Source organism: Triturus cristatus, chromosome 8 (assembly GCF_964204655.1).
Source record: "Triturus cristatus chromosome 8, aTriCri1.1, whole genome shotgun sequence".
Lineage (NCBI taxonomy): Eukaryota > Metazoa > Chordata > Amphibia > Caudata > Salamandridae > Triturus > Triturus cristatus.
Window position 1 is genome coordinate 1,699,458,588 of NC_140591.1, and position 27,074 is coordinate 1,699,485,661.

At 47.0% G+C, this 27,074-nt stretch overlaps 1 protein-coding gene across 2 annotated transcripts in view; it reads right to left on the bottom strand.

Moving 5' to 3' along the window:
* Window positions 1-4,571: 4,571 nt before the first annotated feature.
* The window catches only part of LOC146808641 (uncharacterized), a 109,190-nt gene continuing 86,687 nt past the window's right edge, over window positions 4,572-27,074 (bottom strand). For both annotated transcript variants that reach the window (XM_085623676.1, XM_085623675.1), the window contains one exon: window positions 4,572-6,565. In XM_085623676.1, coding sequence (XP_085479802.1) covers window positions 5,382-6,565 — 1,184 coding nt within the window. In that variant the 3' untranslated portion in view covers window positions 4,572-5,381. The remainder of the gene's footprint in view (window positions 6,566-27,074) is intronic.

Here is a 27,074-nt window from a genome sequence, read left to right on the forward strand (position 1 = left end):
CTGGGTTCTTACTTTGAGACATTGTTTAAAAAAAAAAACTTCTAACCCTAGCTACAGTGACTTTTTATTTCCTAAAATTCTAAAGGGACTTAACCAAGGCCCTAACAAAACTTTTAGTAATTTTGCAAAAAATGCCAAAAATCTGAATTCTAAACACAATTTAAGAGTTCTGTTGTGTGATCAGGTGGTAACCAAGTGGTCCAACAAATGCAAGTTGTGTATCCCACCGCTGATCCACCAATGTAGGACACTGGCTCTATAAATACGACACCAAAATGAGGTATAGTGTGTATAGAGTCCACGTGACCCCAGAGGTAGGCAGAAGTTAGTTAGATAGAACCTTACTCTCTATTTGTGGTAGAGTGGTCGAGCAGTAAGGCAGTATCAGAGGACAGTGTTAAGCATTTTTTAACACACTCAGTCAGCAAATGAATGCACACACTCAAAGATTGAACATCAGACAAATTGTTTTTGTATAAAAATATTATTTTAGTTATTTTATTTCTAGAACCAAGAAAGCCTGGCACAGGTAAGCAATTAATACTTTTCAGTAGTAAATGCTGATCGTAATACAGTTCAATTGCAATTGTAAATGTACTATGGTTTGACTTACAGTATTGTTTCAAAGAAATGCAATCACTTGGAAATACAGTACATAGACTTGAATGGGATTTTCAGTAAAATAGCAGGTAAATTACTTTTGGATTACTTTTCTTACTCAGTGCTGTATGCCTGGATGCAGCACTGGGACATTATCTGTAAACAGGTGCATAAAAGCGTCTGTTAAATCGTACAATTTTAAGGAATTTCTTTAGGTTTCAAAACTCCACACTTGGAAACTTTTTCAGGAAAAAGAGCCAATGTGATCCTCCGCCGGGGTTTTTGAGGTTGCTGGCTGCAGCACACACCGGGGTTTTGCAGAAGCAGGTTCGAGGGGGAGACAGGCCAGTAGGGCTGGGGTCAAGTGAGTGGTCGTCTTCCTCTTGTTACCTGCTGCACGGCTGTTCGGTCTTTCTTTTCTTGTTTGTCTGTCTGGATCTGAGGAAATAAAAGGTTCAGGGGTGCCCCTAAATACAAGATTCAGGGGTGTTACAGTTAGGTAAAAGGCAGGGACCAATGGGTCCCTTCTCTGGGATAGGTACACCCCCTATTATGCCACCCTCCAGTGGGGGGGGGGGGGTGCATGTGACTGTCGCTGGTTGGCTGAGTCCCCCCCCATCTTCAAGATGGCGTGGACAGAGTTGTGCTTCACCTCGCCTCACCCACCTGAGGTGTGGAGTTGGCAGAGGTGGGCACACCTCTCTTCCTCACTTGTTTTTCCCACCGGTTCTCCCTCCCAAAGCGGGGGTCAGAACCAGTGGAGACCAGTTGCTGAAAGCAATAGGCCTGGGGAGGCTCACAAAGGTGGTAAGCCTTTGAAGCTTTCCCTTCGTGAACCCTGCCCTTCCTGGGGGAGGAGGCTTGGCATCTCGTCCCAGGATGTGCATTGTTTCAGGCCTCAGAGAGCAGCAGGCTCTCGACCCAGGGGTCCAGAAACATGTTTGGTGGTGGCATCTGAAAGCAGCCACTCAGCCTGGACACTAGTGGTGGGTTAGTTTTCAGGGGGCATCTGTAAGATGCCCCCTGTGTGTATTTTGCATCAAATCCCACACTGGCATCAGCGTGGGTTTAATGTGCTAAGAAGTTTGATACCAAACTTCTTAGTTTTCAGTGTAGCCATTATGGGGCTGTGGAGTTTGTAATGACAACCTCCCAGCACCATATACTCTTAATAGCAGCACTGCACTTACAATGTTGAAGAATTGACTTAGACACTGTAGGGGTACAGGGTTCATGCACCTGTACCCTCACCACTGGTATAGTGCACCCAGCTAGAGGGGTGACTGATATTTGCCAGAACAGTGGGTTGTAGGTATGGCACACAGGGATGTGTGCCATGTCAACTTCACTTTGTTCTGCACCAGGACACGCAGCCTTCAAAGGCAGTGTGTGTGTGTGTCAGGGTACAGCACCTCTAAGGGTGGCACAATAAGTGCTACCAGCCCTTAGACTCCTTTCCTGGTCACAGTGCCCTGGGTACCTGTGGTACCATTTACCAGGGGCTGACCTGTGGCCAAAGATGCCAATTGAGTTTGGTCTTCAATGCAGTTCAGTTTTAGGGAAAGAACATAGGCCCTGGGTACCTGATTAGCAGGAGCCCAGAGCACACTCAGTTAAAGTACATCAGCAATTCAGCAAAAAGTGGGGTAACCATGCAGAAAGAGGGCATTTTCTCACAGCTTTGCATTATTATTAGCAACGCCAAAAGCTCAAACTTTCAATAATACAAGAACTATTGCATTGCAAATGCTTGTTGTTTAGTTGGAACTTGTTCTCAGGGCCTTGCTTACAGGTTGGTAAACATTTTATGTTCTGCCAGATCAGCAGGTTATCTCCCAATAGATGGTTCACATGTGACCGAGCACTATGGTGCAAAAACCTCTTTGGAACATTCACCTTTTTACCACCTTCCCCACACTACTCCACTCTGTGGGGCACGAATGTAGTCATGAATTTAGTTCTTTTGTGGTAACAGAAGAAAAATATCTGAGCAGAATGGTGTCAGGCAAATTGGTTATGTAACTGTGCTTGGTTCCTGCAGGAGGATTTCTGATGTCAGGACCTTAGATTGGACTGTCAGAAAACTTAAGCCGGAGGGAGTCCGTCTCAAGTGGAGTAGGAGTACCACGTCCCATTCCAGATCCAGCTCCTGGAGACAAACAAACAGTGATGTGTAGTGCCTGAAGGTGTATGAGAGTGACAGAAGCTCAACCTCGTGGTGAAAGACCGCTTCTCATTTCCATTCGGAAACCATTCAGGGCCCTCCCCGACCGCTGTCAGATGGGTACGTTGGAGGCAAGTACTGATGTCAGTTTATTCTGAGCTCAATCGACCAGGGGTCCAATGCTTCCGGGCTCTTTTCATTTTCGGCGAGGCAGGGGGACATTATGAATGCAGCAGATTGGTGCTCTGATTGCACCTTCAAAGATATTTCACTTCAGACATGTGGTAGCTCTCTAGTGGCAAGTAAGATTTTAAACTTGCATAATCCTCGCTTTCGGTCCCGACAATGAAAACATTCCCAGCAGAAAGGAAAGTTTCAATTCTTCTAAGGACACCGAGGCGAGAATTATCCCACCCAGTTTTATTTGTTTTCCAACCCAAATCCCCCCTAGTTGGGGATACACATATATATGAAAGTTATCAGGTTATTATTCAGCAGATATCGATTATTTCTATGATTCAATGTGGGCAATGGGTTTCTGGATTAGATTGCTTTATGAATTTTGCTCTTAAAAGGTATTTAATTTAGTGTATGTTAATTATGATCCTTGAAAGAGTTAAGAAATTGGTGACAATATTTGGCAGGAATAGATCAGAAGACTGAATAAAGGAAAGAATTCTCAGTTCACAACAGATTTGCGAAAACGAGGGAAAGCAGAAGTAGGCAGGCGTCTTCTAGGATAACGGGATGTGGAATGCTGTCTATGTTAAGTTTTTCCCCAGTGATCATGGGAATTGAAGATCTATACTTCTTATATATAGCTGCTGGAGAATAAAATGGAAAAAGTGTATGCATAGTCATCACCACTGTTCTAAATAGAATTTTAACTTACCTTTATGATAGCAAAGCTATTTTTGATTCTTGCCTTCTGAAACTCGACTTATTTACAGCTTCTGATACAGTCAATTACAACATTCCAATAAACACTCTGAAGGACAGAGTGGGGATAAACACTGCTGTCCTAAGCGGTTTCTACTTAGACCTGAACAACCAGTCCTAACAAATTAAATATGACCCTATCAAATCAGACTACCGTCATGCAAACGGTATCACGAGGTTCCACACTATCCCCATGTCTTTTGAAGCTCTACATGGGGCTTCTGACCACAATCCTAAAATCACTTGAAACTCGACCACCATTTTTATACTGAAGAGAATTCCCTTTACCTAAAAGTTTCATATTTAAAGAAATACATCTCCTAAACCAAAGCAGGCTGTTCTCAATGCGGCAGCTAGACTGAAATCGGGAACGACGCTTCGATCACATCACTCCAGGACTCATCACTATTAACTGGCTCCGGATTATTGTCAGATGGATCTTCAAGGTGATCTTTACCCCACAAAATCATGTATGTGGCACCCCAAAAAACCTGGCTCAAAAACATCCTTTTCTTAGGGTAGCCAGTCTTCACATTGCCAAATCATTACTTCTGGGACCTACCAAGTTCAAGAAACAAAAAAATAACTCCGGTTCCTTTCCTGCTAAGTGCACCAAGAATACGGAACCCAATTCCTCCAGAGTTACTCAAAAAGCCCTCGCTCAATGTCTTCACGAAGGTAAAACTAGTACAGATACTTGCTTTATTGAGGTCTCAACTTAATGTTGTGTTGCTAATATAATCTGGGTGTTCCACTCCAGTCATCTTTAGATTTATGAAGTTTCCCCAGCATCTAGAATAATTCAGTGATTCATTATTGTTTTTTTTTTTTAACTTTCCTATGATGTTGTACAGCTCTGACAACCCCGGGTCTTGTACGTGTTTTTATTGCACTGCAAATAATAAATAAAACATTAATTTGTTTTTCAAATAAGGACGTTTACTTCTATAAAAAGCAACACTTTCAATGGATTCTACATTAATATTTCTGTATGTCTCATAAAAGACAATATGAAATAGAAAGTTGAATCATAAAATAGTCTGAGCATTAACTATTTAACTTGTTTCAAGAAATGCAGAGGGGTTCCAAAGTCTAACTTTCCTTTCAGTTGATCACTTAAACATTTTCTTAAATACTTCGCAGACACTGTTCTTTTCTCTCTCGCTACGTTTCTAAATGTCCTCCCCGGGCAGGGGAAGACACAAAGTGGACGCCCACGTTAGACAATGAGAACCAACGTGGGCATTTGGCCATCAACATGTGATCCCTTGCGTGTGCTTTCTTGTATTACGTACTGCTATGCCCTCGAACTCCAACTGCGTAACGGAACTCCTTCCTGATTCCTGCTACAAGAATGATCGCCTTTTATGAATAAGGTTACACATGAATGGGCTCATCACTCTGCACCCTTACTGTGAGAAGAATAATACTCTTCTGGCGTGCCTGCAGATACATTTATGCTCCTACACATACTTCAAGAACTCTCCTCTGAATGTGCATGTCACCAAAGCTGCTTTCAGAAGTAATCCAATGCCATAAACCTGTGCAGATTATCTGTGACCTTTAATGTGTCTATCAATCTTTGTGTTGTTTCCGCACTTGTGACAACCTGAAGCAAGGTCATTCTTCAGCCATGTCATTTGGTGTCAAATCCACTGCGAAAACAAGTTCTCCGGCATCATTTTAATTCTATAGTTAGCTTTTTTTCTTCAGCCATGAGTTTGGTTGCATGTTTTCTCTCATGTCGAGTTACGTTAATTTTACTAGTGAAGCTTTTCCCGCATTCAGTGCATTGAAAGGGTTTCTTTCCTTTGTGCGTCAGCCTATGCCTGGCCAGACGCAAAGTGTCAATAAAACACTTCCCACATTCAGGACAGGTATAAGGTTTCTCTCCAGTGTGTATTCGATTGTGTGTTTTCAGATAAGACACTCGGGAGAAACACTTGCCACACTCGCTGCATATACAGCGCGTCTCCCCAGTGTGGATTTTCTGATGCACCTTCAGATAATCTATCATACTGAAACTCTTTCCGCACTCGCTGCATTCGTAGGGTTTCTCTCCAGAGTGAGTCTTACGGTGTCTTTTCAAGTCAGAAGGCCCCCTAAACGCCTTCTCACATACCCCACATTTATACGCCTTCTCTTTGGCATGCACCAGTTTCTCGTGATGCAAACGATAGGACGCCTGTGCAAATACTTTCCCACATACTGTGCATTCATGCACCGTGTCATCAGTGTGCTCCTTCTTATGTCTGTTAAGAAACTTTTCTTTACAAAAGCGCTTTCCGCATTCACCACATTCAAATGGCTTCTCTCTTTTTGGTTTAATTACACTTCCTGGTTTAATGCCACTCTGGTTTAGTGTCGCAGCACTGGCATCTTTTTTCTTATTTGCAGTGGCTGAATGTTTGCGCTGGTGCAGCTTCAAACTTCTCAAAAAGCTGTAAGTCTTTCCACATTCTTTACACTGAAAGAATTTCCCTATTTTACATCGGAAATGCTTCCGACTCACGGGAGAGGACTGTCTTATGCTTTTGCTACTCTCAAGACATCTTTGTGCACGTGCTTCTGGTGTCAACTCATCCGTGCTGTCCGTATCATTGTCCGGAGCCGGCTCATCATCACAACTGTCAGTCCTGCTACAGGTTTTGGGGGTTTCTTCTGTGAGCACTCCTCTTCGCTTGGTTGAGCTATCACTACCTTCGCAATCAAGGGAGGGGTTGAGTTTATTTTCGAAGACACTTTTAGGTATTCCTTGCTGTGAACATGGAAGGACCTCATTCCTGACCAATGTTTGGTCCGGGTACCGTTTGACAGGAATTACTTGATTATCTCCTTCAGACACTCTCCAGAGCTCGGTCCCTGTTGGATGGAAAGAGAATTCAAAATCAAATCTGAACGTATTGTAGTGCTAAGACAATCAGAACAGTGATGATGGAAGTGGTTCATTGATACTTAGGCACATTTAAAGTTAATCACAATACTAATGGTAAAATGTGTAGAACACGGGCAAACTCAACAGAAGCAGTCCAAACAGTGCAACACTGCTATTCATCAACCTTGCTTCAACAGCTGGAGGGAGGAAAACAATCAATGCCCATTCAACATCGGTCTTCCCTGCTGTGAGCGCTATGTGAGATTTTAACTGATGTGAACTTTAATGCTCATTCCTGTCTGAGGGTCACTGATTTCTACAAACATAACATGCTTATGTGTACATTTTTTCTTGAATTCCTACAAAAAACTGTAGATACTCCCGCAAGGGGAGCTGGATAACTCTACGGAACCGGTCACGCTACAAGACAAATACAGGGCCTTCAAGAGGCAGTCACAGAAAGAAAAGAATACATCGCACATCCGAGCATGTCCCGAACAGACAAAGGTCACAGCATGTTAAGAATACCATGCACATCTCAGGGCATTTTTAGAATATAAGGAACAGGTAAAATGATATCCAGAACGCCATACGCATACGATAAAACAGCAGTTAAGTGGTTGCTCTTAATTTTAGAATGCTAACATGATGTAAATGTCGTATTACTAGATAGCATGTCAGAATTTGATTTATAATTTTTGAAAAACATTCAATATTATGTTTTGTTCAAACGGATTGAAAAACCTCATACTGTGGGCGAGAAACATATGGGGGGGGAGGGGTGGGGATTCATCAGCAAAGGTCCATGGGCAGCCTGAAACGAAGAACTGCAGGAGGTAGGCCAGTATAGGATTCCTTTCAGGAACACCAGTGTCCTCTGCAGACTTCTTCGCATGAGCGACATCCAGTGAAGAAAGTGTCAGAAACCCCCACTGTTCATCTTTGCAACTTATGAGTCTATGTGACTGTGAACTAGAGTTTAGAACATGTGCAGTCGGCTGCCTTGTCAGAGTGTGTGAGATCTGCGGCTTGCACCAGTGCCATTCACAATGATGCCACTGCTCCAGGCTCGGTGTGAACCGGCACACCTGCCAGATTGTGTTCTGTTCCTGCAATGTGTTTTTCGAGTGTTCACAAGCCCATAAACAGGCGAAAAGCTTGTGGAAACGCCGAGTGCAGCACAGTTCTATAGTTCTTGTGTCTGGACCACTGGGTTCTGGGGATTTTCTCTTATCCTGCACAGGCAGAACATGGAGCTCTCATCGCATTTGACCTTTAGCCTATTCATCATCCTGAACTGCTGAAGACTTCCCGCACCACACTGCAGCAGATCCTGGATGGATGGATGGATTCTAGCAGATGACAGTGTTCATGTCCAAGTGAAAGAAAAACCTCCTTCCCTCAGGAAGATGCTACAGACCCTGCTGAGAGCCAACCTGAGGATCCCAGAAGCAAGGCTCAAGGTCAGCGAGAGGTCATTGGATTTGATACGCTCTGCTCAGCCTTCCTGGACCTCCTGGCATCAAAGGAAAACTATGGGCCCATAGCTGCCTCCAACTACCCTGACCAAAACAGCTAAAAAGGTGACTTGGACTGACGAGGGCCACGAGGAATTACAAAGTTTACAAACACAGAATTTGAAGCTCCTGCACAGAATGCTACTTCAATCCACATGTCACACAGTGGAGTTAGTGCCACCATGAAATCCCTGTAGAAGACAGGCAGTGTGCACCTGGTGGCTTATATCCGTTCGTTCAAAACTAACTTCAAAGTTCAGATGGAATGATTCCAGGGCGGCAAGATAGGATCGATCAATGCTAATTTGAACCCACAAACCAACACTGTTACACTAAGAACTAAATAGGAACAGGGCAGCCTCAATGCACTATTCACAGTGATTGCGGCATCCTAGGAGTAAGTAGGGGCTTGAGGGGCTGTTTAATTAGCGCAACGGGTCCATTATACACTCCGCACTGATCATGAAATCTGGACTTTGATTTTTGACTCTGCGGCGTGCTGACAGACCCCAACAGGGGGTGAGGACATCCTGGTTTGCTCCTCACTCTGTTCCTGTGTTCCTATGTTAATGAGGGTGGATTCCCTAGTCACCACGAAGCAGAAATTGTGTGGTACTCCGGCACACAACTGCTGGTGCTGTATTCCTGGATAGGACCTATGAGTGACAGATCCCTGAACGAGCGCCGATTCCGATGCAGGACACAGATGGCTGGAACCAGCATTGCTGCTGAGTAAATGGGACTAGAGCTACAGGTCTCAGAGCGGGACAGACAGCCTGAACTCACACAAGCTCAGTTCAAGCTCTGATGCCCTCCTCCTGCAGCCAAGTTCTGATGGGCTTTGCCTTGTGGAAGAAGTGACCGGCAGCCCGAATCACCACGGAAATTTAGTGATATGCCGAAAACAGCCAAAACGCCACCAAGATGAGAAGTGGTCCCAATTATACATGGCAGTATCTGCATAACATGATTCAAGGAAGATCAGTGGAAGTTAAAAGCGCACCAAAACAAAAACTCTAAAGTCGAAAGCTTTTCAATCAGTGAAAAAAATCAACCAAGGAAGGGCCTTTGAAACGACGACTCCAGGACAGGCTTTATACTGAGGACAACAGGGGCAGACTTCAAGCCCCAGACACTTCCTTCCCTGCAGGAGGCGGGGCATGTCCTCCTTCGCGCTGAACTGAATGGGCGCATAACTTCAGTGGGGACCATTGCTGGAAACGGCTGGGCCCGTCTGTGCCTGGACAAGGCCGGGCTGAACTCCCTCTCTTGGTTCTGTGCCCTGATTGGCACCCAAGCCAACCTGTTTAGGGAGTCTTTGTTTCATGTGTGTTGCGAGGTAAGACTTGGTTTCCTCTCTTACCCTTTAACAGACTTATTTCTTCGCCGCAACCATTTCTTTGAGGGGGGGGAAGAGGTGGGAGAGGGGGGAGAGGGCGGTGGCGGAGAGGGGCTTTCATTAGCAAGGGGGCCTACCATATCGGTCTTTTTTAGCGGCCTGTTGAGGACAAAAGGTTTGCTAGTCATACCATGGGCAAGCGTAAACTGCGGGTATCCATCTCTGTTACAACTAGAAACTCTACCCTGGATGGGTTTACTGAGCAGGCGGTGGGAGTCATGGACCAAGAAATCCAACTCGCAGAGAGTACACTAGCTTTTGTTACTGATAGATCCAATTCGCCCTAACTTACCATTCATAGGGACTAACTTGTACCAGCTGGAGAGGCTCAACGTAGTGGCACTGGAGACTACAATCACGACAACCCTCCCCAGCCCAGCCCTCAACTTAAATTTTGACTTTATCCCCTGCAGTCAGTTCTTCCCCGGTGAAGAGCACGAAGAAAGATCAACAAACCGGACTAGGACCCCCTCAGCCGGCCCCCCCAGGCCCTGCATGCCAGCAATGCCCCAGGCCCTTCAACTTCTCCTTCTATGCTCTAGGATCACAACGATCTCCTTACTAGGCTCACTGACCCACTTAAATCTACTCGATCCACCTGCCTCCCTCCTGTGCTTGCTCATTTGACAGCTGTAGAAAGCAAGTTGCTCGAGACTATAGGGCCTGGCAACGGAGTACGCTTTAAGGGGAAATTCAAGCCTACTGCTGTAACTGCAGCTTCACAGACTATTACCCCCTCCCCCCCGGACATGCTTAGGCCTAGTTCCCAACATACCACGCCTTCTCGTTTTCTACTGCCTGGAGCTCCCCCTGAATTTTCAATGTCTCATCACCACCATGAACCCCTCAACATATGAGTTTGACGGTCTCTAATCAATCTCCACCAGACTCGGCCCGCCTTAGGGGGAGCTCACCAGTGATCCGCTTACCCCCAGCTGCTTTCCCCTTTGTTGTGATTCTGGTTAATGTCCGCAGACTTCAGCCACTGGCGACGGAGAGTACTGAGCAGCTAATAAACAAGGCCAGCCATTGGCTACACTCTCATGTTTGCTGCCAATCTTGTCTGTTTTCTGATTGTTTGCTCGTAGAGTACCTTGGGTGGGTTCTATGAGAAAGAAATGGGAGGAGGGGATGGTGGGGGGTTATTCTGCATTATTGTCAACTTTGCTAATCAATCACTGGGGATTTGATTCGTACATCCTATCTGGGCCTAGCATGACAAAGCAATGTGAAGGTGTTGCCACTACAGCATTTCTACAGAGACCTGGGCACAGGAGGCGGCGTAATGAGGGAAAAGAATGCCCCTGAGCAGACTATGAAAGACTATTATTCTATGACAACCAGAATCATTTATCTGGTGACTGCAGTACTGATTGACTTAGGTTTCCCCTCCTGTTGCCCAATGTTGACTGTGTTGTTGTTTGTGGTACGGGAGTTGCCGTCCCAGACAGGGTGAGCGTGATGCCACCTATGCCTGGTCAGACTTTGGATGTAGATGTGTATCACAGATCTATATCCACAACCTTACCGGCATGGTCAGGCCCTGTTAGTAAGGTTAAGCTGTTGAGCTGGAAGTAGCTGGGCTCGCTGCTTAAACTCGACTGAAGAACTAGGTAGACTTTATTTCACTTTATGATATGGTCATCTTACAGGAGACCTGAGACCTCGAATTCTGAAATGTGTTCATTTGCTATTCCTTTCCCTTCCTTTCTTCTGGCACAGGAAGGGCTCGTTCAGGCCTCGCAGTCTGGTTTAAAACCTCCTCAGACCACACTATTTTTCCCATTCCAACTCACGGTAGGCTAAGTCAAGCATTCCAGGTCAAGTGGTCCAAATCTTTTAGTTTTGTTCTAATGAATTTTTACAATGACAATTTTCCACCAAGTTCAATGCCAACTTTGTTTCTCTTTTTGATTTCATATGTGATCTGGAACTTAGCTATTCTCATCATGATTATAGTTTAAATATCGTATTGGTTGGGAACTTCAATGTAAAACTGGGTTCGGAGGTCAGTGGTCCCAGTGCTCTAGAACCACATATGTCTAATTCCCTCTCCATGGCAGTCCCTGCTGGCCATAGGAACTACAGATCTAGGTTTTGCATAAATATGGTTTGTGTAATGTGTGTGAACGGCTGCCCCAACATTATCTTAACACCTACTTTTAGAGGAAGGGCTGGAATGTCGCTCATTCTTTTTAGTAGGAACCTTCTTGAAAAATTCAGGGATGGCATTTACCCCCTCTCCATCACTCTGTCTTGTACGAAGCCTCGCTCTTAAACTACTGCCGGCGGGGGCACAAATATTCGACCACGCAGTGATGGGCTCGGTCTTGCATGGAGGTCGGTCAACTTGAAGGATGTACAGAGCAGGCTCTGTGCTGGTCATTTCAGCTCACACTAGGATCGTCCAAGACGGACTTATGACCCCACATGTAGTGTGGACTCCTTTGTTCTTTAGGGGCCATAATCAAAACATATCTTATAAAGCCCATCGCAAATAACAAGCCAGTGGTCCATTCTAGGTTTGATAAGGTCTACAGAGAGGCTAACCGCTGCCTACAAAAGTGCCATCAGGGCCTTTCCTCGGAAATCAGCAGCAATCTCCTCCAGTAGAAGAGATTACAAATCAGCTGTATGTAGAAGAAAGGCGGAACTATGGGAGGACGCCTGGTCAACACTGGTCACTTCCTACAGAACCAGAAATCCCTGCCTGTTTTGGCATACTGTTATTTTTTTTTCTCATTATCAAAAAGAGGGGGGGTGGGGGGGGGGGGTGGGAGGACGGGGAAAAACTGGGTTCACCCTCATTAGTATGTACTTCAAAAAAATAGAGTAACCCAGTAGGAAGAGTGCCAAATTCTCCACCACAATGTAATGGTTAGAAAAACAGTTTTTCCTTAGAAAACCTTCACCCACCAGGGTTTCCCCTTGGTGGCACGCTTCATCATTGGGGTTCATCCCAATCCACTGCAGATCGAGGCGTGCTCCGACCAGTCGAATACGCTGGAGCACTTGGAGATAACAGATCTGTCTTTATCATAGACGTTAACAATAACAAACTTTTCAAAATTGATTCTAATGCTATTTGTGCCAACATTAGTGCAGACACCTGGGTGGGCCACTTTAAACCAGTTTATCACACATCAGGTCCAGTCAATGGGGAGCTAGACATTTGCCTGCCCTCCTTTCCACCGGGCTTTGAGTTTTTAGTGGATGAAGGAGCCGAAACTATACGCTAAAGTCCTATGCACAAACCCCGGACCTATACAAGTTGAAAGTGTATTTGTGGGCACCTATTTTAACAAACCGTGCCAATTTAGCATGCAAGACCAGCTGGCCTAAGTCGTGGTGCTCAAACATTATCACCCCAAAAAAGGAACATGGCATCTACCGGTTATAGGCCAACATCCCTTTTGGACTCTTCAGTGTGCATAATTGGCAGGGTTGTTCTTAATAGAATCATGTCCTGGGTAACCAACAGTCATCATCTCCGACATTCAATATGGCTTTTGAACGGCTTTGGGTGCCCAAGTGCCTCAACTTATATTTATTAATAAACAAGTACACCATGGCTAATGGGTACCTTTCTATTTTGCATTTATGGATCTGGCCTGTGCCTTTTAAAGTGAGGTCAGATTCAAACTATGGGAAGTGTTGATGTCCAGGAGTCCCAAAATAGATTTGGTGTCTTCTTTACATGCGCTCCACTTTGAACTCAATGCCTCGATAAGATTTGGGCTGAATGGAGAATGGACAGAGCTTTGGCCTGGGATGCTATGTCCAGCAGGGCAGTATGGTAGAACAAGGGTACCCCGTTACGAGAACCTGGGGTTAACATATGTTTAGGGACAACAGTTCAGTTTGGCCCAATCGTGTCCAGCAGGGCTGCGGCCTGGCCCCATTCTATTTCTTCTGTGCATAAATGGCCTAGACTCTGCCCTGGCTAATGCGGGAAAGGACATGGCGACCATGAACGGTCAGCATGTCAACTTTGTTTCATATGCTGACGATGCGGTCTTAAAGCCAACAAAGGACTCCAAAAAAACTACAGGCCATGAGGTGCTCTAGACATTAAGCAGAACTTCCAGAATTTTGCGTTTTGCTGAATAATCGTGAAATTGGCAGTTTTGTAAAAATGCAGCGCTATTTACAAAAGTGCCTGTGAAATCTGGAGAATTTGCAGATATTTTCGCTTCTCAATTACTAACTTTTTGGAAACAAGGACATCTTGTGGCCAGGGATGGAAAGTGATTTTTGTTCCCATCTCTTTCAGTCTTTGGCTGTGCGCAGCTTAAAAGGAGGGCATGTCATGCAGGTAAGCCTGCATTGCGACTGGTGCCAGATTCGGTGAATCACGGGGGTCATCACAAAGTGCCTATTTCTGGGCTGATTTATTGCAAACTCTGCACAGCAAAAATATGCTTCATACTGTAAGAATACTCGGAGACAGGGAAAAGAGCAGCAGGCTCTGCTTCATCCTGCCCTCCTGGTAGACAAGAAATGCATCATCAATCCTGTCCGTCCCTAAACTTATTTGAACACATGAGACTATTCAAACATATGGATGCATGTAAGAATTTGTACTACATTGTGACCAAGCAGCTGAGTGACAGCATTGAGAGACAGTATTAATATTTTGTGAAAGCATTTGTGATTGACGGGCTTCAGCAGTCATCCCTTGTGTGGTTATCTCGCTCCACAGATATGTCCTGGGCCCCTAAAGGTTTTTTGTTGTATGCAGATTATTGTACGAGGAAGCAAGCGCTAACTCTACACTTGCAAAAGCACAGGAAATACCAAGAACTATCTGTTAAGATTCCAGGGGACAGTTTGAATGCTATTTATTTCCTACAAAAATATATTTTTAAAAAGTGAACAAAAAAAATGATGAAAGAATGGGGAAGGGAGGGCGGGGGGAGACTTCACTGTCTGAACAGATTAGATGAGAAACAAAAAGGGAGTAACCAACAAGAGATAGTGTTTCGATAACTTTCAGTGAGGTATCGGGACCACATTATAGACAAGGACATCTTGTAGTCTGGGATGAGTGATTTAAAATTATCTCCATTACAAAGTTCAAAGGTGAACAGTAGATTGTACTTTTTAAATAGGGAGGAATTGGAGGTATAGCATTGCAGAAAGGCCTTATTTTATGCAGAACAACAAAAAAACAAATGCTGCAAAATTCTCAGATTTGTGTCGCATAATTTGCAAATCCATTCTGTAAAATCCTGGGGGTCTGATTAAGGAGGGCCTGAGCCTGAACACAAATTTAGCCAAAACCTTTGTCAAGACTTGAGATTCAAAGAACCTTAAATCGCGTTGTTTTGCACTTTGGGGAACTCCTACTGGAAGAACTCATGAGTTCTCATACTTGGGGGTTACATTTGACTCACAAGGGTCCTAGGCCTCCGGTCAGAAGAATCGTAAGTTCTACAGTTCGATAGGCTAGCTTTTTCGGTTGACCTCCAAAATAGGAAACAAACCAATAGCTCCCCTCGCTGAGATGTATGTGTGTGCCCATTTCCACTTACAGTTCTGGTCTGTGGCGGTACAAATCTGCCAAAAATGTACAGGACGAGGAAAATGGAATTTGTAGATGTCTGCTTGGCTATCGCCTAGGTCACCAACATACTCTGTCCATGAGCATCTCAGTTTACCTTAAGTAGGCCGACATCATTAATATGGCCCCGCTGGTTTGATGTTCCATCTGGCGAAACCAGGAGGCTTCCCTGAAGAAGGAGATAATTGGCTTTCATGTGGAGAATATTAAGGACATCAGTATCAAGCTATGGAAACCCAACATCTTTACCTTGGCAGCGGACATTACTGTGGGGGATAAAAGCTGGCTTAAATCCACCATTATTTAACTTAGAAGAAAGTATAGGGAATTATCTGGACTGGGGCAGCCTTCCAACAGAGATCATCAGTTGGTACAAACTACTTCTACACTTGGAGCCGTATCTCATATTGGTTCCGACAGTCAGGGACCCGGTACTTTTAACCAGATTTAGTAGGAGACAGATTAGGTGCCTGCTTTCCTTCCCGCTAGGCCAGTTTGACCCAAAAGCAATCTTGGTATGTCCCCAAGTTAGACCCGGCATCTTCTGGCGTCGTATAGTCTTTTTGATTCGGACCTCCTGTTTTTGACTGTGTGCTGAACTTTGTTTTTGCTGGTTTTAGGACTCTGGGCACTTTACCACTGCTTACCAGTGCAAAGGTGCATGTGCTTGCTGTCTAAAATGCAATGGTATTTTTTCTCTCCATGATTGACATATTTGATTTACTAGTAAGTCCCTAGAACCGTGCACTTAATGTGGGCCGCAGCAATGATTGTGTCCCTCAAACCGGTCTCTGGCCTACCACTACAGAGCCTGTGTGGGCCGTTTTAAATGCCATTTCAATGCCATTTCGACCTGGCAAGTCCATCTACTTGCCAGGCCATACCTTCCCTTTTATTACATGTAAGGCACCCCTAAGGTAGCCCCATGGGCAGGGTAATGCATTTAAAAAGCAGGACACATACTTGTGTGTCTTACATGGGAAGAGGCTTGAGAATGTGAGGGGGATCGTCGCTAAACTCAATTCGACCATGACCGCGCCCGTAGGACCCAACCACTTTCGCCTTTGATAGAAGGGATTTTTATATACAGTGTATAAGGCCAGTTTTCCTGTATACATTTGCTATAAGTAACAGGTATATTCCCCAATTTAACAGTAGTTAATCCAGTAACCTCAAAAGGGGATGAAAGGCTCAGCTGGCACAGTTTGGATTCAATATAGTGACACTAAGTAGTGAGCGACACACTGAAGCCATCCTGGCAGCTTATCTTGTCCCTGAAGAGCCGTCAGCATTTGAACCCGGTGCAGTCAGTGCACTGAACAATCTTGACCTTAACCAGTTCAAAATCAAGTCGATGCTCAAGGACATGCAATTGATGCCAGAGTTTGGTTACACATCGTCATCTATTTGTCAGACTCTGTACGAACAAGTTACTTACCTTTGGTGAAACTTATGATGGTGAATACTCTAACCGCAGATCCCGCCCAGTTTGAATATTTCCCAGGCACCAAACTGGATCCGAAAATCATTAGCAGTGTCCCCACATGCCAATAGGTGGTATCGTGCGGATCCTCTCTGACGGCGTTCAGCTACAGAAATGACAAACTGAGCTGTATGTAAGCACTATCCATGCACACTGAAATTAGTTGCTCTCTAGGCTGTCCGTGCCTTCAGAGCCCAACGGCCAACTTGCAGAGCCCAAAACCAGGTTGACTTTGACCAGTGTCCAGATCACTAGAATTGGGACCTTTATTTAATTGAAAAAAAAAAAGAAAGAAAAAAAAAAAAAAAAGAATAACAGTCCAATTCACAGAACGGGGGAGAATGGGAGGGTTGGAGTGCAACATGAGCTGAGAGAGAGTGTTGACCAGAAGGAATATGCTACTTACCAGTATGCATCTGTTCTTGGCATGTAGAGCTGCAGATCTACACACTATGCATAGATCGCCATCTGGTGTTGGGCCCGGATGTTTGCACTTGTTTTTGTCTTAGAAAGTCTTTGGAAGTCACGAGGTATGTGACTCCTCCTTTGGATGATAGTGAGCATGGTCATCGGCTCCTCAGATAGTTTTTTGCCAGCAGGGAAGTGATGGAGCTTTGTAAGAAAACAGGAAAGATGCCCATGTATGCTGTATCTAAATAAGATAATACTGGAACAGATAAAGGTAGCCGGGGAGGCGGGTGGACGTGTGTAGATCTGCAGCTCTACATTCCAAGAACAGATGCATACTGGTAAGTAGCATATTCCGTTCGAGGCATATGAGCTGCAGATTACACACTGTGCATAGATTGTATAACAGTATTCCACCTTAGCGGCGACCCCCGGTATCTGTTGCAGTGGTTTGAAATAGTGTCGAGTACAGCCTGGCCCACACTAGCTTGTTTAGTTTGCACATCGACACAATAGTGTTTTGTGAATGTGTGCGGTGGGTTTTAGGAGGAACTGATAATGTGCGTTTTGCTTTGTGGTAGCAAATCTGTATGCATTTGACAATCCACCTAGCTATCCCAGATTTTGATATGGGGTTGCCCTTGTGTGGTGGTGAGAAAGACACAAATAGTTGTTTGGTCTTACGAAAAAGTTTGTGTTCTCTCTATGTAGTAGAGGAGTGCTCTTTTGACATCTAAGGTGTGAAGAGCTCTTTCTGCGACTGTTTGTGGCTGCGAGAAGAATACGGGCAGCTCCACAGATTGATTGAGGTGGAAGGGAGAAATCACTTTAGGGAGGAATTTAGGATTAGTTCAGAGAACAACCTTATTATGATGCATCTGCAGAAAGGGTTCCTGAATGGTTAGTGCTTGTTGTTCACTAACTCTTCGTTGAGAAGCAATGGCTACGAGGAAAGCAGTTTTCCATGTTAGAATTGTAGCTCACATTTAAGTAGAGGTTCAAATTGAGGCCCCATTAGTCTTGTGAGAACAATGTTTAAATTCCACACAGGTGAAGGTGGTACTCTGGGGGAAATTATTCTTTTGAGTCCCTCCATTATGGCAGGTACTCTGAAAAGTGATAGATGTTATCTATTTTGTAGATATGCTGCTATGGCAGCAAGATGCAGTCTGATAGACGTGTAGGCTAAGTTGCATCTTTTGAGGTGTAGTAAGTAGCCTTTGATGTGTTGGCTAGACACATCTAGGGTATCAGTGTTGTTGTTGTTATGACAGTATATTACGAATCGTTTCCGCTTGGCTGCATAGCACGCTCTAGTGGTAGGGCGTCTAGCTTCTTTAATGACGTTCATACAGCCAGGAGGAAGGTTAAGGTAACCTAATTCTAGGACTTCAGGAGCCAGATGGCTAGGCTGAGCTGGGTGTTGGATCTCTCCATGGTTCTGGGTTAAGGTGGAGAGAGGTGTAATTTTTGGTGCGGAGCTACGGAGAGTTCCAGCAGTGTAGTTTACCATGGCTGTCTGGCCCAAGTTGGATCAACTAGGATGAGCGTTAAGGAGTGTTGCTGTAGTTTGCGCACCACTAGTGGAATGAGTGGGAGAGGCGGAAAAGCGTACGCAAATCTGACCCGTTCATCCATATCGGATTGCCTTTGGACTATGGGTGAGGATACCTGGTGGCGAAGTTTGGGCATTCGGCGTTTTCTTGGGTGGCGAAGAGGTCTATCTGTGTTTGCCCCCACATCTGAAAAAAAGGTTGAAGAACTTGTGGATGAAGTTCCCACTCGTGGATTTGTTGTGTTTGACGGCTCATCAGATCGGCTATTGTGTTTTGGACTCCTGGGACATGTTGGGCTAGGAGAAAAATGTTCTGAGGTATAGCCCACCTCCATATGCTCTGTGCGAGCAGAGAGCTGCAGAGACTGTGTCTCGCCTTGTTTTTGTATACAATACATGGCTGTCATGTTGTCCATGCGGACTAAGGCAGCTTTGCCTAAAATGTGTTTTTGGAATGCTTTCAAGGCTAGGAATATGGCTAGTAGCTCCAGGTGGTTGATGTGGAGTAACTTTTGTTGAGGTGTCCACCTGTCCTGCATGGTGTGATGTAGTAGGTGAGGTGTAGTAGGTGAGCTCCCCAGCCAGAGAGCGATGCGTCCACTGTCATGACTATCTGAAGAACTGGCTCTAGGAACGGTCGCCCTTTGGAAAGGTTCTTGGTGTTCCACCACTGCAGGGTGCGAGGAGTACGACCGTCTACCAACACCAGATCTGTTAGCTGACCTTGAGCCTGGTTCCATTGGCGTGCTAAGCACTCTTGGAGAGGACGCATCTGGAGTCTTGCATGAGGCACTATAAATATGCAAGAGGCCATCATCCCTAGGAGTTGCATGAACACTCGAGCTGGAAGAGTGTTGTGGTTGGAATTTGGTGAGAAGAGATTGTGTGCTTGCTATCCTGGCGGGACTGGGATAGGCCAGAGCCCTCGAGGTGTCTATTGTGGCAACGAGGTATTGTTGCGTGTGGGACGGTTGCAGCTGAGACTTGGCGTGGTTTATTGTGAACCCCAGGTCGTGAAGTTGTTGAATAGTGGCGTGAGTGTGTTGTACACACTGATTGTATGAGCTGGCTTTTATGAGCCAGTAATCTAGATATGGGAAAACATGAGTGAGTTGTCTTCTTTAGGTGTGCTGCCACCACCGCTAAGCACTTGGTAAACACTTTTGCTGCTGTGGTGACTCCGAATGGGAGTACTTTGAATTGATAGTGCTGACCGTCCACTACGAATCGGAGATATTTTCCGTGAGTGCTGTGAATGGGAATGTGGAAATAGGCATCCTTGAGGTCTAGAGTAGCAAAGAAGTCGCCCTGTGAAAGCAGAGGGAGGACCTGCTGAAGTGTGACCATGTGGGAATGGTCTGAGTGTATGTATAGGTTTAGGGGTCTGAGGTCTAAAAAAGGCCTTAGAGAGCCGTCCTTTTTTGATATGAGAAAATAGAGGGAGTAAACTCCCTTGTTTTGTTGGTGCAGGGGAACTGGTTCGAGTGCACTTTTTTGTAGGAGGGAAATTACCTCCTGGTTTAGCAGTAACAGATGTTCTTGTGACATTGGACGATGTTTGGGTGGTATGGTGGGGGGGGGGGGTAGATGTTAGTTCGAGACAGTAGCCTGATTGAATTATCTGTTGCACCCACCTGTCTGAAGTGATGTTTGCCCAGGCAGGGAGGAATTGGTGGAGTCTTCCCCCGACTGGAGTGGAATGGTCTGAGGGAAGTCATGGGGTGGGGGTGGAGGCAGAGCAGGAGTTGTTGTTTTTGCCTCTGCCTTTGCTGTTGTTCCCTCTAACCACCCCTTTGGTAACCTCTAGTAAAGGTGGATTGGGTGGGAGCCTTGTAAGACGAGGAGGGGCTATCAGAGGAGTAGCCTCTATGGGTGCTTCTGAAGGATGAGCGACGAAAGGACCGTCTGGGAGCTTGAGACTGCAAGGCTCCCATAGATTCGTCTGTATCCTTTTTCATTTTCTCAAGTGATACGTCCACATTGGGGCCAAATAGGTGTTGCTCATCGAATGGCTGATTTAAGTATGGAACTCTGGACTTCAGGTTTAAAACCGGAGATGCGTAACCAGGCATGCCTACACAAAAGGACACTGGTGTTTATTGCCCTTGAGGCGGTATCTGCCACATCTAAGGCACAACGGATGGAGGTGTTAGTGATGGTTTTACCCTCCTGGATGAGTTCATTGGCCCTGTTTTTATATCCGTCATGGAGGTGTTGCATTATGGACTCAAGCTCATCATAACGTGCCCTGTCATACCAGGCTAACAGCGCTTGGGTATGAGCAATGCGCCATATGTTTACTGCCTGTGACGCTGTGCATTTGCCAGAGGCATCCAGGAGTTTAGATTCCTTATCTGGTGGTGGTGCGTCACCTGATGTTTGGGAATTGGCTCTCTTCCTTGCATTAGAGACTACCAAGGAGACTAGTGGTGCGGGGCCTTTAATGTATGCTGGATCAGTAGGAGCAGCCTTATACTTTTTTTCTATTCTCGGGTTGATGACTCGAGCCCTGACTGGGTCTTTAAAGATCACTGGTGCATGCTTAATGACCCCTTTGTCAGGTCCCCACAAGTCTTACCTTCTGCTTGTGAAGAGATCCCATGGGGACGACGTGGACAACCACCTCCTGCGCCCTTTTCTACCCGGAAAGACCGACAATACTAGCCAGGTCGAAGAGGGGACCGAGGAAGGCTGCCAAGGAAAAGGTGAGGGCAATGTGGTGGATGACGTTGTGGGCACCCCCTGTGGTTCTTGGATCTTGTGTTGGCGTAACCTAAGGGCGAGAGGTAACAGGACGGGGTTTCTGGGGTTGCCTGGCATGAAAGGCGCGAACTAGGTTAGGCGCATTACGGACATGGGATAGGGGTTCCCAGGATCGCTCTTCTGGACCGTACCCCTTCCAGTCCATTAGGTAAAGGAGCTTACCCCTAGTTCTACGGGAATCAAGGATAGCCCGAACCTCGTATTCTATGTGGTCATCCATGGGAACAGGAGGTGGGGGCTCAGTAATCGAGCTGTCAGGATGGGCAGGTCGTAAAAGAGACGTGAAAGACAGGATGGGTCTTCATGTGTGGGGGCAGGGAGAGCTTCATGGACACCCGGTTGATTACCCGAGCTATGGGATAAGGACCTATGTATCGTGGCAATAGTTTCTTGGGCCCATGTGTGTTGAGGTTCTTAATGGACACCCACACCCTGTCCCCCGCTACGTATGCAGGTTCCGCTTGTCTGTGTTTATCTGTGTTGTGTTTGTAGTATTCTTTGGCTTTGGCCAGCTCAAATTGGGCTTGCTGCCATATGGTGCGGAGCAAGGCATGATACTCTTGTATGGTGGGTATACCACAAGCCTGAGTTTCTTCCCAGGGAGTCGTCCTGGGATGTCGGCCTTGGAGACAATAGAACGGTGATACCCCGGTGGCAGCGTGTTTGTTATTGTTATAGGCGTATTCCACCATCCACAACACTTCGGACCATTCTTTTTCAATGGATAGTAGCAAGCAACGGAGGTATTGTTCCAGGGTACGATTCGTTCTCTCCGCCTGCCCGTCTGTTTGGGGATGTAAGGCGGATGACAAACGTGCCTCCATGCCCAGAAGAGTGCAGACTTCCGTCCAGAACTTGGACACAAATTGGGTTCCTTCGTCTGTGATTAGCACTGAAGGGATTCCATGTAGCCGTATTACATGCTGCATGAAGACTGAAGCAAGTTCCGCAGCTGAGGGCAGTTATTTCAGTGGTACAAAATGCGCCATTTTCGTTAGATGGTCCACGATGGTAAGGATGGTGGTGTATCCCGTTGTGGTCTTAGGGAGTTCCACGACGAAGTCCATCGAGACGGTGTGCCACAGGCATGGGGGAACCAGAATGGGATGCAAGAGTCCTACCACGGGTTGCGAGGGGGTTTTCCCTTGAGTGCAGATGGTGCAGCGTGCTACGTAGGCTTGTGTGTCGAGGTCCAGGGTGGGCCACCAAAATTGCCTTTGTAACAGGTCCTTGGTTTTCTGGTACCCAGGGTGACCAGACAGGAGGTGGTCATGGCACATAACACGCGCTTGTTGCTGGTACTCAGGTAAAGGCAAGTAGTAGCGCCCCTCTTTGAACAAGAATCCGTCACGTTCTGTAAATCCTTGGATGTTTCCAGTCCAGTCGTTCAGTTTCTTTTGTTCCAGATCGTGATGCAGTTGTGATAGGAAGGTGGAGGAGGTCACCGCCCCCTGAAAGCATCGGACTGAGATAACGGGTACTGGTTTCGTGGTGTCTACAATGTCTTCGATTTCTTCCAGCCTGGACAAGGCGTCGGCCTTGGCGTTCTCCCTTCCGGGTCGATAGGTGATCTGGAAATCATATTCGTTGAAGAACAGTGTCCATCGTAGTTGCCTCGCCGTCAAGGCCCTGGCTGAACGGAGGAACCGTAGATTTCTGTGATCGGTGTAGATGGTCACCGTGTGTTTAGCGTCTTTTAGGTAATGGCGCCATTCTTCAAAGGCCGTTTTGATGGCCAGGAGCTCTCTGTGTCCGATGGCATAGTTGCATTCTGCTGGTTGCAGCTTCCTGGAGTAGTAGGCCACCGGGTGGAGCAGATTAGTTTTGCTGTCTCTTTGTGACAACACCCCCCCTAGAGCGCTCTGTGAGGCATCGGCCTCCACTATGAAGGGGCGATTGGGGTCGGGGTGCTTCAACACCGGGGCCGTGGTAAACCGGGTCTTCAGTTCTCGGAACGCTTGTTCTGCTTTGGCGTCCCATATGAATCGTGCTCCTTTACGTAACAAACATGTGATGGGGTGACAATCCGGGAAAAGCCCGCAATGAAGCGGCTGTAGTATTTTGCGAAACCAAGGAATCTTTGGACTTGCTTCACGGAACTCGGGGATGGCCACTGCAATATGGTGTCAACCTTTTTGGAGTCCGTTTTCACGCCTATTGCCGTTAGGATGTGTCCCAAGAACTCCACTTTCGTGGTGTGGAACACGCTGTTTTCCAGCTTTACGTACAGCCCATGTTGCTGTAGTTGTTGGAGTATGGCCCGCACGTGATGTAGGTGCTCCTTCCTGTCTGCAGAGTAAATACAGTATGTCATCAATATACAAGATGCAGAACTGGTCGATATACTCCCTCAATACCTCGTCAATGAAGTATTGAAAGGCGGCTGGGGCGTTGCAGAGCCCGAAGGGCATGACACGGTCCTCGAATAGCCCGTACCGTGTTCTGAAGGCGGTTTTCCACTCGTCCCCTTCACGGACTCGGACAAGATGATAGGCCCCTCGTAAATCCAGCTTGGTATATATGGCAGCGCCTTTTACTTGATCCAATAGGTCGGGTATCAACGGCAAGGGATACCTGTTCTTGACCGTTATGGCATTCATCGCTCTAAAGTCGATGCACTTGCGTAGGTCGCCTTCTTTCTTCGTCACGAAGAAGAGGGGGGAAGAGACTGGCGATTTGGAATGGCGAATAAACCAGTTCTGTAGGTATTGGGTGAGATAGACACGGAGGTGGTCGTTTTCTTTCTCTGTGAGGGAGTAGACACGGCTGAAGGGGAGTGTGGACCCAGGAATAAGGTCGATCCTGCAGTCGAAGCTGCGATGTGGGGGTAGTGTGTTGGCACCTCGTTCATCAAACACTTGAGCAAGGTCCCTGTATTCCTCGGGTATTGCCTCGTGAGTGACCATGCCCATCCCGTCCCGAGGCAGCGTATAGGCTTGGATCGTCCTCGTGACGTCTTCCCCCTCGGAGGGATAGCAGAAACAAACACAATGACCTGATTCCAACGTAGTCTTTCCAGTTGCCCAGTTAATGAGGGGATTGTGTTGTACCAACCAGGGAAGGCCTAATACAAGCCTAAATTGTGGGGCATCAATCACATCAAAGGTGATGGTCTCTGTGTGTTGGTTTTCCAGCACCATCTTCAGGTCTTCAGTTTGGTTTTGGATTAGTCCCGAGGTCAGGTCCGTGCCATCCACTGCCTTGACTGTTTCGGGTTTCCTTTTTGCTTGTTTTTGCATGCCCAGGCCGGTCATGTATTGAGCGTCAAGGAAATTCCCGGTTGCTCCCGAGTCTGTTAATGCTATGACTTGCCAAGACGATCCTGTGGAAGAATGTAAGGACACAGGCACGCCCATGTGATGGTGATCGGTACAGGCGGGAGGGGTCTGTTTTTTCTCAGCTGATAGTCCCAGTAGAAAGACCCCGTTTGCTACTGGGGGGTCCCGTTTCCCAACCCTTCTCCTCGGGCGATAGGGAGTACGTAAGGAGTTCTCTCTGGGCTGGCGGGGTTTAGCAGGGCAGTCCCGAACGAAATGACCGTTCTTGCCGCAATACAGGCATAAATTCTGCCTCCTCCTTTTTTCCTTTTCTTCTTTGGTTAAGGGGCCTCGGACGTCACCGATCTGCATGGGTTCTGGGTCCTCTCGGGTTTTCATCGTGTCTCTGTACACGGGGATTCTAACTTCGCCTCCCTTGGTTTTTTCAGTTCTTCGCTCCTGTAAACGATAGTTCTGTCTGACTACCATATCAATAAACGGGCCAATTTCCTCTGGTGGGTCTGTCATTTGGGAAATGAGGTCCTTCAACTCATCCCGTAGACCCCTATAGAACACCGAAACTTGTTTGGATTCCGGCCAGCGGGCTTCCACCACCAGGCGAGTGAACGTGGTGATGTAATGCAACAGATCCATATTGCCCTGCTTGAGATTAAGCAGCTCGTTGTCCGCAGCCTGCACAAACGTATGGCGGGCAAACATACGTCGCATGGTTTCCTTAAATACTGGAAAGTTGTATAACAGGGGTTCGTCGTTCTCCACCAAAGGTATGGACCACTGAGCGCCATCGCCTCCTAGATAGGAGTGAACAAAAGCAACTTTGGAGGCGTCATCTGGGAATGCAGTAGCTCTGGCCATGAAGTGTAGAAGGCATTGGTTAAGGAATATGCTGTATTTTGAGCTATCGCCGTAAAAGCGTTCTGGTGCGGCCAGATGCACAGCGGGTTGGGCTATTACCTGCACAGGTGGGGAAGTAGTCGAGGTAGTAGACGGGGGACCCCCTGGGTTAAACGAGGAAGGCCTCAACACTCCCTCTTGCCTGGGTCGGTACATAGGGGAGGTTCCCCAAGGTCCTGTATTGCCTGAGCCTACCTGTCCCTGTTAGGTGGTTATGTCGTGTCATAGGCTACGATTCTCCGCTTGTATATTAGCAAGTATGGCAGCTATGTCCTGCAGGGTGACGTCGGGGTTATCCATGTCGTCCAGGTGGGATGTGTAACGTGGGCTTCGTCTTCTGTCAGGTCCCCACAAGTCTTACCTTCTGCTTGTGAAGAGATCCCACGGGGACGACGTGGACAACCACCTCCTGCGCCCTTTTCTACCCGGAAAGACCGACAATACTAGCCAGGTCGAAGAGGGGACCGGGGGAGGCAGCAAAGGAAAAGGTGAGGGCAATGTGGTGGATGACGTGGTGGGCACCCCCTGTGGTTCTTGGATCTTGTGTTGGCGTAACCTAAGGGCGAGAGTGGAGGAGGGAGTAACAGCTGCGCAAGGTACAGGGGGCAGACATAGGCATCACAAGACACAAACACCAATAGTCACCTGGGAATAAAGTGCTCCAGCGCTGGTACTTAAGATGGTAGGGGGTCAAAACCTCCACTGTTGTTCTAGGTGCTTGCGAGGGCCGAATCTATTCTGGAACATATTCGCAGCACCCTTTAGTTGCGCTCCTGCGCTGGTGAGGGGGGCAGAAAGCAAGCGTGACTCCGTGTCGTCGCACGAGCCGCGAAAAGGAAAAATAAAGCGCTCCTGCTCTGGTGAGGGGAAACAAGGAACAAGCGCGACTCCGTGCCGTCGCACGAGTCGCGAGTAGTAGAAGTAACGTGCTCCTGCGCTCGTGGGATCAAACAACAAGGAACCAGGAGAGAGTTGCCGTGGTCCGAAGCTTTGGGCGCCCTTGCGCGGTCCGGACAAGGGTTCCGGTTGCTGGTGGAGCCTTCGCGTACGCACCAGCGTTCCTGCGAAGCTCCGTGGTTGTAGATGAAGCGCTGGGGTGGGCGTCTTCGAACCTAATATGCAAATCCAGCCGGAGGTGTCGGCCGGCAGGTGACGTCCGCTGTTCCGATCTCAACAGCTAGACGGCTACCTGCCTGGCGGACTACGGGGGGGGGGATTGGGGGGGGAGGAGTTTCGGCCAGTTTGCTGAATGCTCCGCTTCCGATAACCGGAAGCGAGCGGGACCATGACACCCTTTAAGCATGGGTAAAATTGAGGTGGACCTGTGTGTGGTGTCTAAAGTGTCCATGGGAAAATCTTCCTCTACTGGGTCTGTATGAAGGGCAACCCTGTGGTACTGGGCAGCTCTGTGAAGGAGCTGGTTATAGCGGATATTGTCCTCTGGAGGGGAAGGCCTGGAGGGATAGATGTCATCGTGTTGGGTTTAAGGGACGTCTGGGACACTGTAATCATCCCAGGGGTCTGGGGAGCCGGTAGGGTCCCCAAGGGGTTGATCGGCCGCACCTCCCACTGCGTCATCTCTGTTGTTATCATCAGCTACTGGGGTAGGTGATGGTGTAGGAGAGCGGTGAGGTGG